Genomic DNA, 15,546 nt, shown 5'->3' on the forward strand with positions numbered 1-15,546 from the left:
CCAGGTAGCAAGGCAGGGGCCTGAGGCGGGCCAAGTAGCAAGGCAGGGGCCTGAGGCTGGTCAAGTAGCAAGGCAGGGGCCTGAGGTAGACCAGACTTTGCCATTGCAGTCCAGGTTTTAAGGACATCCATGCTTGAGTCCAGATCGTTAAATCAAATTGACTGGTGAACTAATTACGACACCTGTGCTCAAGCATGGTTATCCTTAAAACCTGGATTATAATGGCTGAGTTTGAGATTCACAGATGCATCTTAAAATTTAGAGCAAGAAAAACAGTTTTAATCTCCATTACCATGTGCAATGATAATGGTAGCGCTGTTGTAACTGGTCTTTGAATTTTGAAAGGTATCCTTGCCAAAAGGAAGGGGCCTGAGGCAGGCCAAGTAGCAAGGCAGGGGCCTGAGGCGGGCCAGGTAGCAAGGCAGGGGCCTGAGGCGGGCCAGGTAGCAAGGCAGGGGCCTGAGGCGTAGCAAGGCAGGGGCCTGAGGCGTAGCAAGGCAGGGGCCTGAGGCGTAGCAAGGCAGGGGCCTGAGGCGTAGCAAGGCAGGGGCCTGAGGCGTAGCAAGGCAGGGGCCTGAGGCGTAGCAAGGCAGGGGCCTGAGGCGTAGCAAGGCAGGGGCCTGAGGCGTAGCAAGGCAGGGGCCTGAGGCGTAGCAAGGCAGGGGCCTGAGGCGTAGCAAGGCAGGGGCCTGAGGCGTAGCAAGGCAGGGGCCTGAGGCGTAGCAAGGCAGGGGCCTGAGGCGTAGCAAGGCAGGGGCCTGAGGCGTAGCAAGGCAGGGGCCTGAGGCGTAGCAAGGCAGGGGCCTGAGGCGTAGCAAGGCAGGGGCCTGAGGCGTAGCAAGGCAAGGGCGTGAGGCGTAGCAAGGCAAGGGCCTGAGGCGTAGCAAGGCAAGGGCCTGAGGCGTAGCAAGGCAAGGGCCTGAGGCGTAGCAAGGCAAGGGCCTGAGGCAGACCAGACTCTGCCATTGCAGTCCAGGTTTTAAGGACATCCATGCTTGAGTCCATATCGTTAAATCAAATTGACTGGTGTACTAATTAAGACACCTGTGCTCAAGCATGGCTATTTTTAAAACCTGGATTGTAATGGCTGAGTTTGAGATTCACAGATGCATCTTAAAATTTAGAGCAAGAAAAACAGTTTTCATCTCCATTACCATGTGCAATGATAATGGTATCGCTGTTGCAACTGGTCTCTGAATTATGAAATTTAATCAGTAAAGCAGATTAAACCAGTTAATAAACTTTGAATATTAAGCAGGATCTATACAGCATGTCCTTAATGACAGGGAATGTTTTCACTGGTGAGCTGTAGGGATATGTAGCTTAGAGAGATAGATGGGTAGGATGAAATCCAAAAGGACTTTTGAAGAAGAGTGAAATAAAGTAGAGTGGTGGTTCTGGCTACAATAGGAGTTGTGTTGTATACATACAAATAATATAACAGATTTAGGTCATGTGCACACAGGCATCAATCACTTTCATCTCTTCTCTGTTCAATTGCGGACCTCCAAATAAAAAGTTACACACATATATGGTTAGCATTACTGCCTTACAGCACTGAGGTCTTGGATTCAAATCCCACTAGGGCCCTAACTGTGTGGAGTTTGTATATTTTCCCTGTGCTTACATTCGTTTCCTCCCACAATCCAAAAATATACTGGTAGGTTAGTTGGCTTCTGACAAAAACAACAACACTAGTGTGTGTGTATATGTACATGTAGTAGGGAATATAAAGTGTAAGCTCCACTGGGGCAGGGACTGATGTGAATGGCTAAAAATTCTCTGTACAGCGCTGCTGAATATGCGTGTGCCATATAAATAACGTAGAAGACCACTTTGTCTTGCCTTGATTTGTATATGTCTAATAATTTCCTTTATATAAGGCAAATCCTTACTTGGGACATATTTTTCCAGCATTTTGTCAAAGTCCGGATGGGACATCAGATAGTGAAGCATCTTTCGGCCATAGAACCTGCAATAAAAAACACATTCGTGGAAAGAGGTGTTACGTTACGCTAAATAAAAAAGACCGGATAATTAAAAGAACACAATAAAAACTGTGGGCAGTCCCACCCCAGCACTGCCTGTGTTCAATGTTTTCTACACATTAGCACATCGGAAAGAGCATGCCAGAATGAAGGGTGTGAGATATTTTGTTGACATGCATGACATGTTGACTTTGACCATGTCGACATGATTCGAATGTTGCCAAAACATCCCTGGTGGTCTAGTGGTAGTACAGGGGGGTCCTGCTGCTCCAGCGGCGTCTTCCAGGTCCGGTGGCTATGTCCCGATGACTTTCGGCGGATCCTGCTACTGGCGGAGAGTATGGCTAACCCTAACCCCTAATCCATATCACCTAATGCTTAACAAACCCATAGCCTAACTCTAACCCTTCACTTAGTGCCTTACCCTAGCCACTAGATGAGCAACCTACATGTTTTCGGAGACAGATCAAGGCAATTATACGGCTTGTCATATTTTGTCTTTTAAATTACTGCAGCTTTAAATCTAGCAGCCAATATCTGATGGCTGCCTGCAACTTGCAGGACATTGCATTTACCCCATAGCCGAAATGTATTGTGATGTTCGGGTTTGGTCCACACATAATAGAGCAATTCCTATAAATGTGGGTAAGAAGGAAAGTAGTGCTAGTCTCTACAGATTCCTCGCTATCCTGGATGTCTAGTACCCGGGGAACTGCCCTCACAGATACATCCATCCGATGTCATGCAGAGTCCTCTTCAATCTGCCAGGAATCCTCACAGTCATATACCTCTACTACCTCACCCACTTGGGAGGAGCACTTAGAATGTGACTGTCCGCAGGACTGGATTGAGACACAACTAAGGCGTTTGCCTAACTTAGCCAGTGAGGAGATCCCAGCATGCCTTGCCACAGTTTCAGCTTGGCCACCTCTATCAGATGAGAAGCGACCTCTTTAGGTGTGCGCGACAATGGACTGCCCAACCCGCAAGTTGCCTAGGTCTGCGCCCATCACCCACAGGGTCTAGCACATCAGCAGCCACTGCCCCAGAGGATGGCGGCCCCCTCTCCCCATCCTCAAATTGTGCCTATGCTCTGCAGCCTCGCAGACCATGAGTTCCACCAGAAGCCAATGGTTGCTTTCTTCCAATAACAAGCACCGGGAATGAGGAGGCACTTGGCTGCTTACGGTACTTACAGTCTGAGGCAGATGCACTTGGCTGTTGGCATGGTAGCAGCGCAAGACAGCCTGATCCCTACCAGAGATGCCAGAAATGGTCCCAGGAGACATCCCACGTTGGCAGTGGGTTACAGAAGCTTGTACTGAGACAGTAGTGAGATTGTCTGCTATATGTAACTGGTGCAGCAGTCAATGCAAATAGGTGGGAAATAAAAATAAAAACACAACATCTCATGCAGCCTAACCTAAAAACTTCCCTGAATCCCCTGAAGGATGGGAGTTCTGAGAGGTAGAAGCATAACAGACTTTCTATACCCTATGGACTGGTGTCCCCCATGAGGAAGAGAGAAATACCAGGATAGAGAGAGAGAGAATGAGAGCAGAAGACAATTAGCGGAATACTAACCTGGTTTCCTGAGAACTATCCTGTGCAAATTTTGTTATAGCAGGAAGAGTTCTATCTGTGATGTCCTTTATCCCAGACAAAATCCGCCCTGGTCCCATCCTCTCCACCAAATCACACATGTGCTGTGCCGTACATTTTTTGACCGCGGTGTTCAAGTGGCTACAGGTAAAACATGAACCCAAATAAGCACCAACCAGACAAAGGTCCTCATTCAGAGCCGTTCGCTATTTGCGTTCGGTCAAAAACAAGGGGTGGCTATGCAAATGATCCGTTCGCACATTGCAGTCTGTTCACACCTCTAAGTCTGAACGAGCGAGCAAAACCTACGCTCGTTTATTTGATAAAAACGCCCCCTGGCCGCTCGCACCATACGTCATGTCCGCTATTTATTAGATTAATCGAGTACATCGAACAGGATATAAACTGCTCGCTATTCTTGTGGTTGGTTTTTTCAACCGCTATTTTGCGAGCAGTTCTGAGTTAAAAAAAAACAAGTGACGTGGTCATTGACACTGCTGTATTAATTATGCACACCCATAAAACGCCCGTTTTGACCTTTAAGCACGCCTGCAAATGGATCTCCACTCCCCATTTTCAAGCACCTTCCCCTGTTACCACCCACATACGCCTCATTCTGTCACTCAAAATAGCAGGCACTCGCTATATAGCGTACAAATGATTTTCGGCCGCACTGACTGGTTCGCGCATGCGTACTAAAAACCGTACGCATGCGCAGATGTGCGAACATCGCTCGGAACGAGCGTACTGCCGCTAGCGAGTGGCTCTGAATGAGGGCCAAAGTACCAACAACTAAACATAAAAAAAATTATAAAAGTGTAGAAAAAAAAAAAGAAATAAAAAAAAAAAAAAAAAAAAAAGGGGGTAATTTTACAGAATAAACGTTAAAGGTTACCCAGTGTAACGTTACCTGTGCCCTCCATTTGTGAGGGAGGTGAGAGCTCGCACTGTTGTGACATTCTGTACCATTGCATCAAGCGCCATGTCCACATCCTCACGCATGAAGAGATTTGATTCCCCCGCCTTGGATAGAAGGACACGTACACAATTGTCCAGTTCGTTGTCCATGTTCTTCTTCAGATGTGTGAACATGTCCCCTAAACAGCCAATTGCTGCTCGGGAAACACTGGAGCGCAAGTTCTTCACCTAAATAAAAGAATAAAATATAAATAACTTAAAAAGGTTTTTACTACAAACGGAACAGAACAAAGAAATTCATGCCAGGTTTCTTTCATATGGGGGATGGGGGAGCAGAGGACAGATGGATTTTGATTAAAAGCAGAAAGCCCCTTCCCCCAGTAACTGCCTAGCAGTGGCAGTAGCTCCCTAATCACTTGCTGGACAGGTAGTCCCAGGGGAGATGATTTATCCCCCTGGGACCGTCATGGTAGAGAGTGCTTCAAATTGGAAGCCACTCCCCTGGTATCAGGCCACTCCTACACAGCTTCTAGGGGCTGCAGCTCAAGCAGTCCCTCGAAGCCGGCCTGCTTGTTGAATTGTGCATGTGTGGGATCACATTTACAGACCCCTCTCCCGGCCAGACAAGGTAGGATTTGCCACTGGGCAGTAGAGTTTTGACTGTTAATTTACTGCCGAACAGCTTCCATACGTTTAAGACTCTATCTTAGCGATTTAATTCCAATAGGTGGCAGCAGCTCACATGTGAAGACCCATAGATACAGATAAACAAAGAAAGGATCTTCTAGAAGAGTCTAGAGGCTTTATGACTGACTACGTCTCCAGAAAAAGTGATTAAGAAAATGTTTGTGTGAACGTGCAGGATCTGCGTTACATGAAAAATAAAAAAATACTAAAAAAGATGCATCTAGGAGCAGGGTTGGATTAACAATGGGGAATGTGGAGCTGCAGCTCCAGGCCCTACCATTAAAAAAGGGCCAGAGGATCCAGTCAGTGCTGCGCAGACCAGAGAAAAAAAACTTTCTCTGTCACTTCTCACAGCATTCCAATGCCCTGCCCATGTTCAAGGGAGATAGAGCTGATGGTGCATGCACAGATTTAGCAGGACAATATAAACTATAACAATATCGTTTATCATTAGAATGTCCATATCACGATTTATATGTGTAAATATATCTCTTGGAAGATGTATATTAAATAGCCATATTACAATCCCAATACTTATAGTATCTTGTATCTATTAAGAACCATGAGATGGACAAAAATAACAGTGAGAGGGAGTGAGGGTAACCAGTGAGTGTGGTGTGATGGTGATGAGGACACAAATAACACTAAGAGGGAGTGAGGGTAACCAGTGAGTGTGGTGTGATGATGGTGAGGACACAAATAACAGTGAGAGGGAGTGAGGGTAACCAGTGAGTGTGGTGTGATGATGGTGAGGACACAAATAACAGTGAGAGGGAGTGAGGGTAACCAGTGAGTGTGGTGTGATGATGGTGAGGACACAAATAACAGTGAGAGGGAGTGAGGGTAACCAGTGAGTGTGGTGTTATGATGGTGAGGACACAAATAACAGTGAGAGGGAGTGAGGGTAACCAGTGAGTGTGGTGTGATGATGAGGACACAAATAACAGTGAGAGGGAGTGAGGGTAACCAGTGAGTGTGGTGTTATGATGAGGACACAAATAACAGTGAGAGGGAGTGAGGGTAACCAGTGAGTGTGGTGTGATGGTGAGGACACAAATAACAGTGAGAGGGAGTGAGGGTAACCAGTGAGTGTGGTGTAATGATGATGAGGACACAAATAACAGTGAGAGGGAGTGAGGGTAACCAGTGAGTGTGGTGTGATGATTATGAGGACACAAATAACAGTGAGAGGGAGTGAGGGTAACCAGTGAGTGTGGTGTGATGATGGTGAGGACACAAATAACAGTGAGAGGGAGTGAGGGTAACCAGTGAGTGTGGTGTGATGATGGTGAGGACACAAATAACAGTGATAGGAAATAGGTACAAAGTCAGCAGATGAGTAGGGAGTGTCCAGCCAATGCAAACATCAGCTGCACGAGGTGGAGGCTGCAGGGACACACAGGAGAATGGTGGATGGGGTCCTCCTGTAGCAGTGGTATCAGGTACAGTGCTCCCTCTCCTTTATCTCCTTATTGAGCACCTCAGTAACTATTGCCATGCTATATAAATCTGCACACACAGTTATAACAACCCCACACCAGCTATACAGCCCTACACTAGGGTCACAGCCTACACAGAATGAGTATTTAGGTTAATGGACACTTACCACAACAACACATGAAACCACAAGTTATATGAAAAAAAATCTACAGATGTTTTATTATATTCTTTATGTATGGCAAATCCTTGCCGGGGACATAGGTTCCCAGAGATTTCTCAAAATCCAGATGGGATTTCAGGTGGTGCAACATCTTCCTGCCATAGAACCTGCAACAGAAAAACGTGTGTAAATAAGTAATAAGCCATTCTGGGACCAGGGATGTAACCTGACATAAGCACATGAAGGCTCAGGCCTGGACCATCACCTACAGACAATACATTCTTTATGATTTGCTTTACATTTGCTCCAAATTCTCGTGTACATTTATCCAGCGGAGGATAAGGGCTGTTGCTATGACTGAGTAACCGGCAAACACTGCCCTGTAATACATTAGGCTAAATAAGGGAGAGCGGATAATTATAACTATTCTATAACATCTCTGAGCAGCTCTCTCTCTTGTTGAACCTTATGAGAATGATTTGTAGAACTGATCACATCACCACAGAGCATGGGCTGTATAATATCAGTTATTTCCCTTCTGGGAGCAGAGCAGACTACTAACCTGGTGTCCTGAGAGCCATCCTGAGCACACCTGGCTATAGCGGGTACAGCTCTCTCCGTGATGGTCTTTGTCCCGGATAAGACGCGCCTTTGTCCCATTCTCTCCACCAGATGACATAAATGTTTGGCTGCGCAGCTCCGGATGGCAGCGTTCACATGGCTACAGATAGAACATGAACGGATATCAGCACCAACATGACAAATGACCAAATACTACATATACAAATACAAATGAGTAATTCTACATAATATAATCTAGATGTAGACTATAAAGCCATTACCTGAGTCCTCCATTTATGAGGGATGTGAGAGACCTGACAGATGTTACATTGTCCACCATGGCCTGTAGTGCACGGTCCACCTCCTCCCGTATAAACAAGTTGGAGTCTCCCGCCCTGGAGAGCAGGACACGTGCACACTGCTCCACCTCTCTATCCATGGCCTTCCCCAGCTGTATGAACAGGTCAGCTACACAGCCAATGGCAGCCCGGGACACTTGGGAGCACAAGTTCTTCACCTACAATGTATAAAGTAGAAGATTTTACTACAGAACGTACACAAAGGAAGTTAGGGGGAATTAATCCCAGTTTGAACATCAATCCTTCATATGTAATAGGAGCAGTGGTGGGCTGGGCCGGGGGGCAGGGTGCCATGTGCCCCCCGGGCCACAGCGCCATGCGGGCTGTGGGCAGTCTGTGTCACTGTGACAAAGGCTGCACCGCACGTGTAGCGCTGACCGGACGGAGTTCGGTCAGCGCTACACAAAGACAAACACACAGCCGCTGATTTCGGCAACTGTGTGTTTGTTTCAGCAGCTGATGAGAGTCTGTCAGACTCTCATCGGCTGCTGCTGCTCCCACTGTGGGAGCCATCTTCCGGCTCCCGCAGTGGGTAATGGGAGAGACGACATGATGTCTTGACGTCTCTCCCATAGTGCAAAGCGGTCCGGGAGGACGGACAAGCTGATAGCAGCGGCGGGACAGGAGCGGGGTTTCAGGTAAGTGGTTTTTTTTACGTGTCTCTCTACTGCGGGGGGCTACTACTGGGGGCACAACAAGGGGGATTACTACTGGGGGCACAAGGGGGATTACTATTGGGGGTACTACAAGGGGGGCTACTACTGGGGGCTCTACAAGGGGGGAACTAGTACTGGGGGCACTACAAGGGGGGAGCTACTACTGGGGGCATTACAAGGGGGGGACTACTACTGGGGGCACTATATAAGGGGCTTACTACTGGGGGTATAAGGGGTACTACACAGGGCGGACCACTACTGGGGACACTGTATAAGGGGCACTGCATATGGGCACCACTACAGGTATTTTAACTTTACATTAATTCCAAATGGAGCCGCCTCCTCCCTGGAACACTTGAGGGGGGGGGGGTGCCTAAGCACGCACGTGCTCCGGGGACCCTGGGTACACGCTACTCCTCTGCCAGGGCCACCTGCATGCATTTGTCCCCCCAGGCTAAAATTGCCAACCAGCCCCTGAATAGGAGATATATTATATGAGACAGAAAAAGAAACACAGCAAAGCAGCCATTTTTCAGCTCTACAAACACCTTATTAAACCAATTGTTAGTTTACATTGGTCAAATTTATTTCTAATCAACATTTTACCATCCAGAACTTACTTTTACTTGCTCTGGCTAAATGGATCAACGGCAATACTGTGTCAGTAAGTAATAATTCCCCATATTTGCTGCAGTCACTATACAGAACCAAGTAAGGCACCTATATCGCAGGGACCGTAAGAAGGGGATGCAAAGCTCATGTTAGACTGTAAAGTATTAGTGACTGTTAGTAACTGTGCCCAGTACATGTGATTGTTCCAACACCTGACAACCCTCTTCCACATTTACTGTGACACAAACATCGGTGGTTGGTGATCACAAAGGGGCGATGCTGAGATGGACGCAAATCATCCGTAAGTGCTCCCACGCACATATATATTATTATAGAGGCATCTGATAGTATTCTGAGAAAATAATATTTGGAACATCTTATGGGGATTATTCTGGAACATGAATTGTCCCTAATGCAGGTGATTTCCGATCTTAATTTGAGCGATCTGATAGAGACCAGCCAGATAAGTAGCAAATGGTACTGAGCAATACGGGATCACTTCCAAAGGCAGAGGATGTATTCCAGCACCAGCAAATCATCAATGCTCCCTATGCTTGTACCTTATCTGTCCATTTGATAAATGCAACCATACCTACTTATACCTAGGGGTGCTAAGAGGTGTTGGGGCAGGTAGAGATTACATATGCTCAGACTGCCTGAGGGGAATGGCAGGGCAGGGGTGTATCTAGGGATCCGAGTGCCCCTTGCAGAATAAGGGACTGGCTCCATCCCCTCTAGGGTGAAAGAGCAGAGAAAGGGGGCTGGGTCACCTGTCCTCTCTCCCCTTGCAGGACTGACATTGCCCTGGCGTCTTTGGGAGCTGCAGCCGTTCTCCAACACACAGGTGCAGGTACGCAGCCGCTCTCCCTTCTCTTTACTTCACCTAAGATCCCCACCTCCTCTGGCCACACTTTATTTAATAGCTGGAACCAGCGCTGAGCTGCTCCTCTGACCTGTAAGAGATATAGCAGCAGGCGTCTCCGTCCTCCTCACTGACTGACGGGGATTCTGTCAGTCTGACATGTCAGCACAGGCAAGTGTCTTCCCGACTCTAGAGCTTTACTGTCTCACGTTACTATGGCGCTGCGCAACAAACGGCCCTTATCCCTTGGCTGCTACCCTCTCTGGGGACTCTGGCTGGTGGCGTGATGGCACCCCCCCCCTCTGACAGCTCTCCTGGCAAGTGCCATCCTGGCCAAGAGGTAGATACCCCCTGCAGCGGGGCCCCAGCTAAGCTGGGTGGAGAAGCAATTCCATCCCCATTGGCACATTAGGATCAATACGTAGTCAGACAGAGGCACACACCCCCAGGATTGCCATGGCCACACATCAGACACGGGGCCTGCTGGATGCCTCGCCAGCCCTGCTTATAACCTCCCTCCCACACTCACACCTTGTAAGAAGGGGATTTAATAGAAAATGTCACCTTTGAACCATTCATTATGCAAGTTTATGACAATTCTTATGGTATCAGGATATATCATGATAGGCAGCATGGTTTTGCCTGTTACGATACTGATGAGCAGTCTGTCTATAAACTACATTTTATTCATGGAGAAGATCTAGGAGAGGATGGACAATGAGACCCAGAAGGATGTAATGTACTTGTGTTACACATACCAAATACTGTAACAAACACTAAGGACACCACACACCTGTCAGCCATACACATATATATGTAACATATATTTACCTCTTTTGTCAGCACAATGCTGAGGGCATGAAGTCTCTCCAGGACAACTGTGGGATGGGACATGGACAGTGACCTCACCAGATTGATGCCCTTAATCTTCTTCTCCCTGGAAACAATTAAACAACGGATCCTGGTCACCAAATGATCACTCTCTATCTCTATATATAGACACACACATATAGATGTGTATCTGTATCTATATAATAATCCACTACCATCTGTCCCATCTCCGTCATATGCCGTAGGAGCTGGAATGCGCAGCCCACATCCCGCCCTGCCTACCGTACCCAATGCAGGGGGCAGTGAGGTGACAGCCCCATCAGTGTAAGGGGGTGAGATGTGGCAACGCTGGAAGCTGGGAATTGGCTGAGAGTGGTGATAGCTGGGGTGAGTGTAAGGGGGGGGAGAGAGACAATATGCCAGTATAAGTATAAGTGGGTACAAGGCTGCCGATAAGCAGAAAGTCTGTCTCAGCAATGCGGAAAGCCAGAATTACATATATAACAATCAGAAGCATGTATAGTCAGGATACATGAGATAGCAGCAAGTACCAAATATACTAAGCAGAGCATCAGTACTTCCAATAAGAACAACAGGCTTTAGGTACAGATGGGATATAAACTACTGAAATAACTGGTTCTTTTCCAGCAAGTGTAACAGGTCATTGTGTAGTGTTATTATGGTATTTCTCATGTTACCACCAGGCAGCACTGTCCTGCTCCTCCTCAGGCACCTTCCTCAGTTACAGCCCCTGACAAAGGCATCTGAGGAGCACCTACAGTATACACTGCCTGGGCTTATTGTGTGTAAGTGACAGACGGGCAGGATCTCATGGTTGGACCACCAGAGGCATCGCCATGGTCAGACTGGCCAACAGGGATGGATACAGGGGAAACCCCCAGAGGGCCCCACTGCCTGAGGGCCCATACTCTCCTCTAGGGATCCGGTTCCAGACTGTGCACTTGAATATTACATTATACATAACTTACATTATACTGCACAGTACTATAGTGTATTTTCTATAATGCATTGCTGTTATTAGTCTGGTACATTATCATGCATGCACTACAAGTATTTACTATATTTTTAAAGTGATCCAGACTATGCACTTTCCTCTGTGGAAGCTGGCCACACCCCCTCTGGAGCTTGGCCACACCCCTAAGAATGGGCCCCTACCACTGCATTCCCCCGGTGGGGCATCGTCACGTCTAAGGGGGGTAGGAAAGTGACATTCCAAATTAATCTATGTGCAATTACTTCCACCGAGAGAAATTCTCAGAATATTCCCTGAGAATCTCTGATCTACTGTAGATGACTATGGGGGAGATGTACTAAGCCTTGGAGAGTGATAAGGTGGAGAGAGATAAAGTACCAGCCAATCAGCTCCTGTCACTTTTCAAATTCAGCCTGTAAAATGAGAGTTAGGAGCTGATTGGTTTGTACTTTATCTCTCTCCACTTTATCACTCTCCAAGTCTTAGTACATCTCCCCCTATGTATGGATGGATTTACTTACAGTTCATAGCAAAGGATTCATGCACATTACTAATTAATAATAACTCCACTTATTTATATTAATTTTTGACTAACTTATAGATATCACAGTGGCTAGTGACGATAGATAGATAGATAGATAGATAGATAGATAGATAGATAGATAGATAGATAGATAGATAGATATTAGATAGATATGGGATACATAGATAGAGAGATAGATAGATAGATAGATAGATAGATAGATAGATAGATAGATAGATAATGAGATAGATAGATAGATAATGAGATAGATAGATAGATAGATAGATAGATAGATAGATATGAGATAGATAGATATGAGATAGATAGATAGATAGATATGGGATACATAGATAGAGAGATAGATAGATAGATAGATAATGAGATAGATAATGAGATAGATAATGAGATAGATAATGAGATAGATAGATAGATAGATAGATAGATAGATAGATAGATAGATAGGGGATACATAGATAGATAGATAGATAGATAGATAGATAATGAGATAGATAGATAGATAGATAGATAGATAGATAGATAGATAGATAGATAGATAATGAGATAGATAGATAATGAGATAGATAGATAGATAGATAGATAGATAGATAGATAGATAGATAGATAGATATGAGATAGATAGATATGAGATAGATAGATAGATAGATAGATAGATAGATAGATAGATAGATAGATAGATAGATAGATAGAATGGAGTCTGTACAGAAATATTGTGCTATCTGACACTAGTTTATAATCACAGAATGGGAATGACACTACAGTAAGTAATATAATAGCATAAAATAAAGAAGGTAACAAGCAGTAACACTGACCCTCCCCAGTCCCTCACTTACCAGTCATTGTTAGAAAGCAGATTAAATGCATCATTCAGAGATGGGTCCGGTCTGGGCAGCTCTCTGGGCACAGATGGGCAAGTGACCTCTGTGCAATGATGAGCAGACAATTGGACTTTGCTGGAGCTTTTTGGTGCTAAGAACAATACATAATACAGGTCAGACAGTGCAGGGCCAGTGCTCACATGCAGCAGTTACTGTACATGTAGTTATCTGTAGGAAGATGGACTATGCTGCCAGATCTCACATGAGGCCTCTCCCTCACCCAGATAGTTCACGTGCTTATTAGAAAACCATGTAATACCGTGATACTCATCCTGTGTTATGCAGAGAATTACAGGAGATGTCAGCTCACAAAGCCTCAGTAACTCAGTGACATCATGTTTGCAGGTGTGCAAGTAGGTAGCGTTACTGTACTTAGATGTGTGATAATTATCAATGACAGGGAGGGGGTATCATCATGGCCCGTATCCCACCCACATCACTGGGGAAGGGGCCTGCTCTACTCTCCCCCAGCCATGTGAACCTCCCTTTTGGCTAGAATTACACAGGGACTCATAATGTTATAGTGTGACTGGATGTTCTCACAAAAGAACTCATAATATAATTATTGCTAATTCACTGTTTTACCTGAGGATTTTACCTGAGGATTTTACCTGAGGATTTTTTTTAACTCAAAACCCTGATTGGGGGGGGGGGGGGTGGCCTTATATCTAGTATCTATCTAATATGCAGTCTCACAGCATAAGGGACATACAGAGGGGTGAGCAACCAGTTCCGCCACCCAGGGAGTACAGGGGTGATGGAGCACTAGTACTGCCCAGTGGCACTTTGTAGTCTGGCAAGGAACTTGGCAGCACAGCCATAAGATGTGTCCAGCTACCTGCTCCTGACCCAACCCTCTCTTTATGAGGTCATGATGTATGGGGGGTCGGGGTAAGACAAAATACCCCGACCCCCTTACATACTCAACTAAAACCATTTCCCACTGACTGTATTATCATTATTATTATTATTAGATATGTACTCCCCACTATACACTATATGCAAATGGTAATACTGTACATCATAGCTCAATAGAAAAATAAAACCAGCATTGGGCATTCCGTAGGAAGATATGCTTGGTGAAAATAATATTTGGTGCCCATAGCTCTGTTATGGTTAGGCTCACTGACATACTGCTAGGCCATCTAGTTCAGAGTAGACCAGAGTTTCCCAAATTCCGCCATTACAGTCCTGGTTTTAGGAATATCCCTGCTTGAGTCCAGATGGCTAAATCAAATTGACAGAGGTACTAATGAACTCATCTGTGCTCAAGCATGGCTATTCTTAAAACCTGGACTGCGATTGGGAAACTCTTGTATAGACAATAAAAACAAATATCTTACTGGCTGGTACCACAATTAGATAATAAATGTATGGTCAGGGCTGGAGCGGATTATCCCTGGAATAAATCTCAATTGTCAACACAAAATATTAAAAAAATTTGTTTTCAAAGAGGCAGAGGTTGAAAATGTTTTTAAAACTTACGATCTTTGGCCATCTTAGCTTTTGGAGGCTCAGGTTTGGACCACTTTATTTCTGTCTGTCCTGATGTTCTCATTCGTACTGGATTATATATCTCTGCAGATGTAATATATACAGAGAATTGACAAACACACATAATAGATGAAAAAAATAAATACATTAAAAAAATGGAAAAAGTAAATAAACACAGATTGTAAGGAAACCACACTATTGTTGGTACATATGGAGTGTGCTACTGCGCCTCCGCCATAATGCTCCACTACATGAAGCATCTGATCCTTTACCAAGATGGCCACCATTCTTTAGTCTGCGCATGTGTGACACCATTTGAGTCACTGCGTTTGAGCACCACTACTTAGCTCTGTGGGGACCCTGCTGAATCCTGTGCTCCTGCCTACATAAATGACCGGATAGTCCGCTGTATGCTCTGCTCCATCACCGCTGCCTGTATACATAACTGAGTATGGCTGTACTGAATCTGTGCACTACTATAATTACATGCTCCTGGTTAAGTCTATCCAGCTGGAGTATATAGCAAACCGCTGGTGTCTGCTATTTAATAACCGTGTACAGCACAAAATAGTAATAGTATACACATATCAACAATGATGACATAGATCTTTGGGCGAATGTTTGGGTACCAGAGTCCCTGTAGCTTCTGAAAAGCTATAGGGACTGGCAGAACATACAACATTCTGGGAGCCACTGGCGGAACATACAACATTCTGGGATCTATACAAGCTTAGGGTAGATCAGGGCTGTACAACGGGCAGATGCTGCCTTCCTCACCTCGGTGGACCAACGTTCTCTGACCGCCTCCATAAACTCTATTGTATGGTATTGTCTTATTACATAGTATTTGGCCTGCGAGCACACATACAAGACTCACTACCCAGGCTGCACTGGGCTATATAAATGCTGCCCAGAGACAGAAGAATAAAATTGTATTTACCAGACAATGTAGGCAAAGTCTCC

The 15,546-nt window shown here is 45.6% G+C and overlaps 1 protein-coding gene across 1 annotated transcript in view; it reads right to left on the reverse strand.

The window, feature by feature from the left end:
• Window positions 1-15,546, reverse strand: part of LOC148478832 (TOG array regulator of axonemal microtubules protein 1-like) — a 45,805-nt gene that overhangs the window by 5,021 nt on the left and 25,238 nt on the right. The window contains exons 3-8 of the mRNA XM_088455316.1: window positions 14,575-14,667; window positions 13,045-13,180; window positions 10,677-10,782; window positions 7,638-7,873; window positions 7,358-7,516; window positions 1,896-1,972 (exon numbers count right to left, since the gene is read on the reverse strand). Of these exons, the coding sequence (XP_088311442.1) occupies window positions 1,896-1,972; window positions 7,358-7,516; window positions 7,638-7,873; window positions 10,677-10,782; window positions 13,045-13,180; window positions 14,575-14,667 (807 nt within the window). The remainder of the gene's footprint in view (window positions 1-1,895; window positions 1,973-7,357; window positions 7,517-7,637; window positions 7,874-10,676; window positions 10,783-13,044; window positions 13,181-14,574; window positions 14,668-15,546) is intronic.

This window comes from Taudactylus pleione, unplaced genomic scaffold, assembly GCF_031769625.1.
Source record: "Taudactylus pleione unplaced genomic scaffold, aTauple2 ptg000652l, whole genome shotgun sequence".
NCBI classification, from domain to species: Eukaryota; Metazoa; Chordata; class Amphibia; order Anura; family Myobatrachidae; genus Taudactylus; species Taudactylus pleione.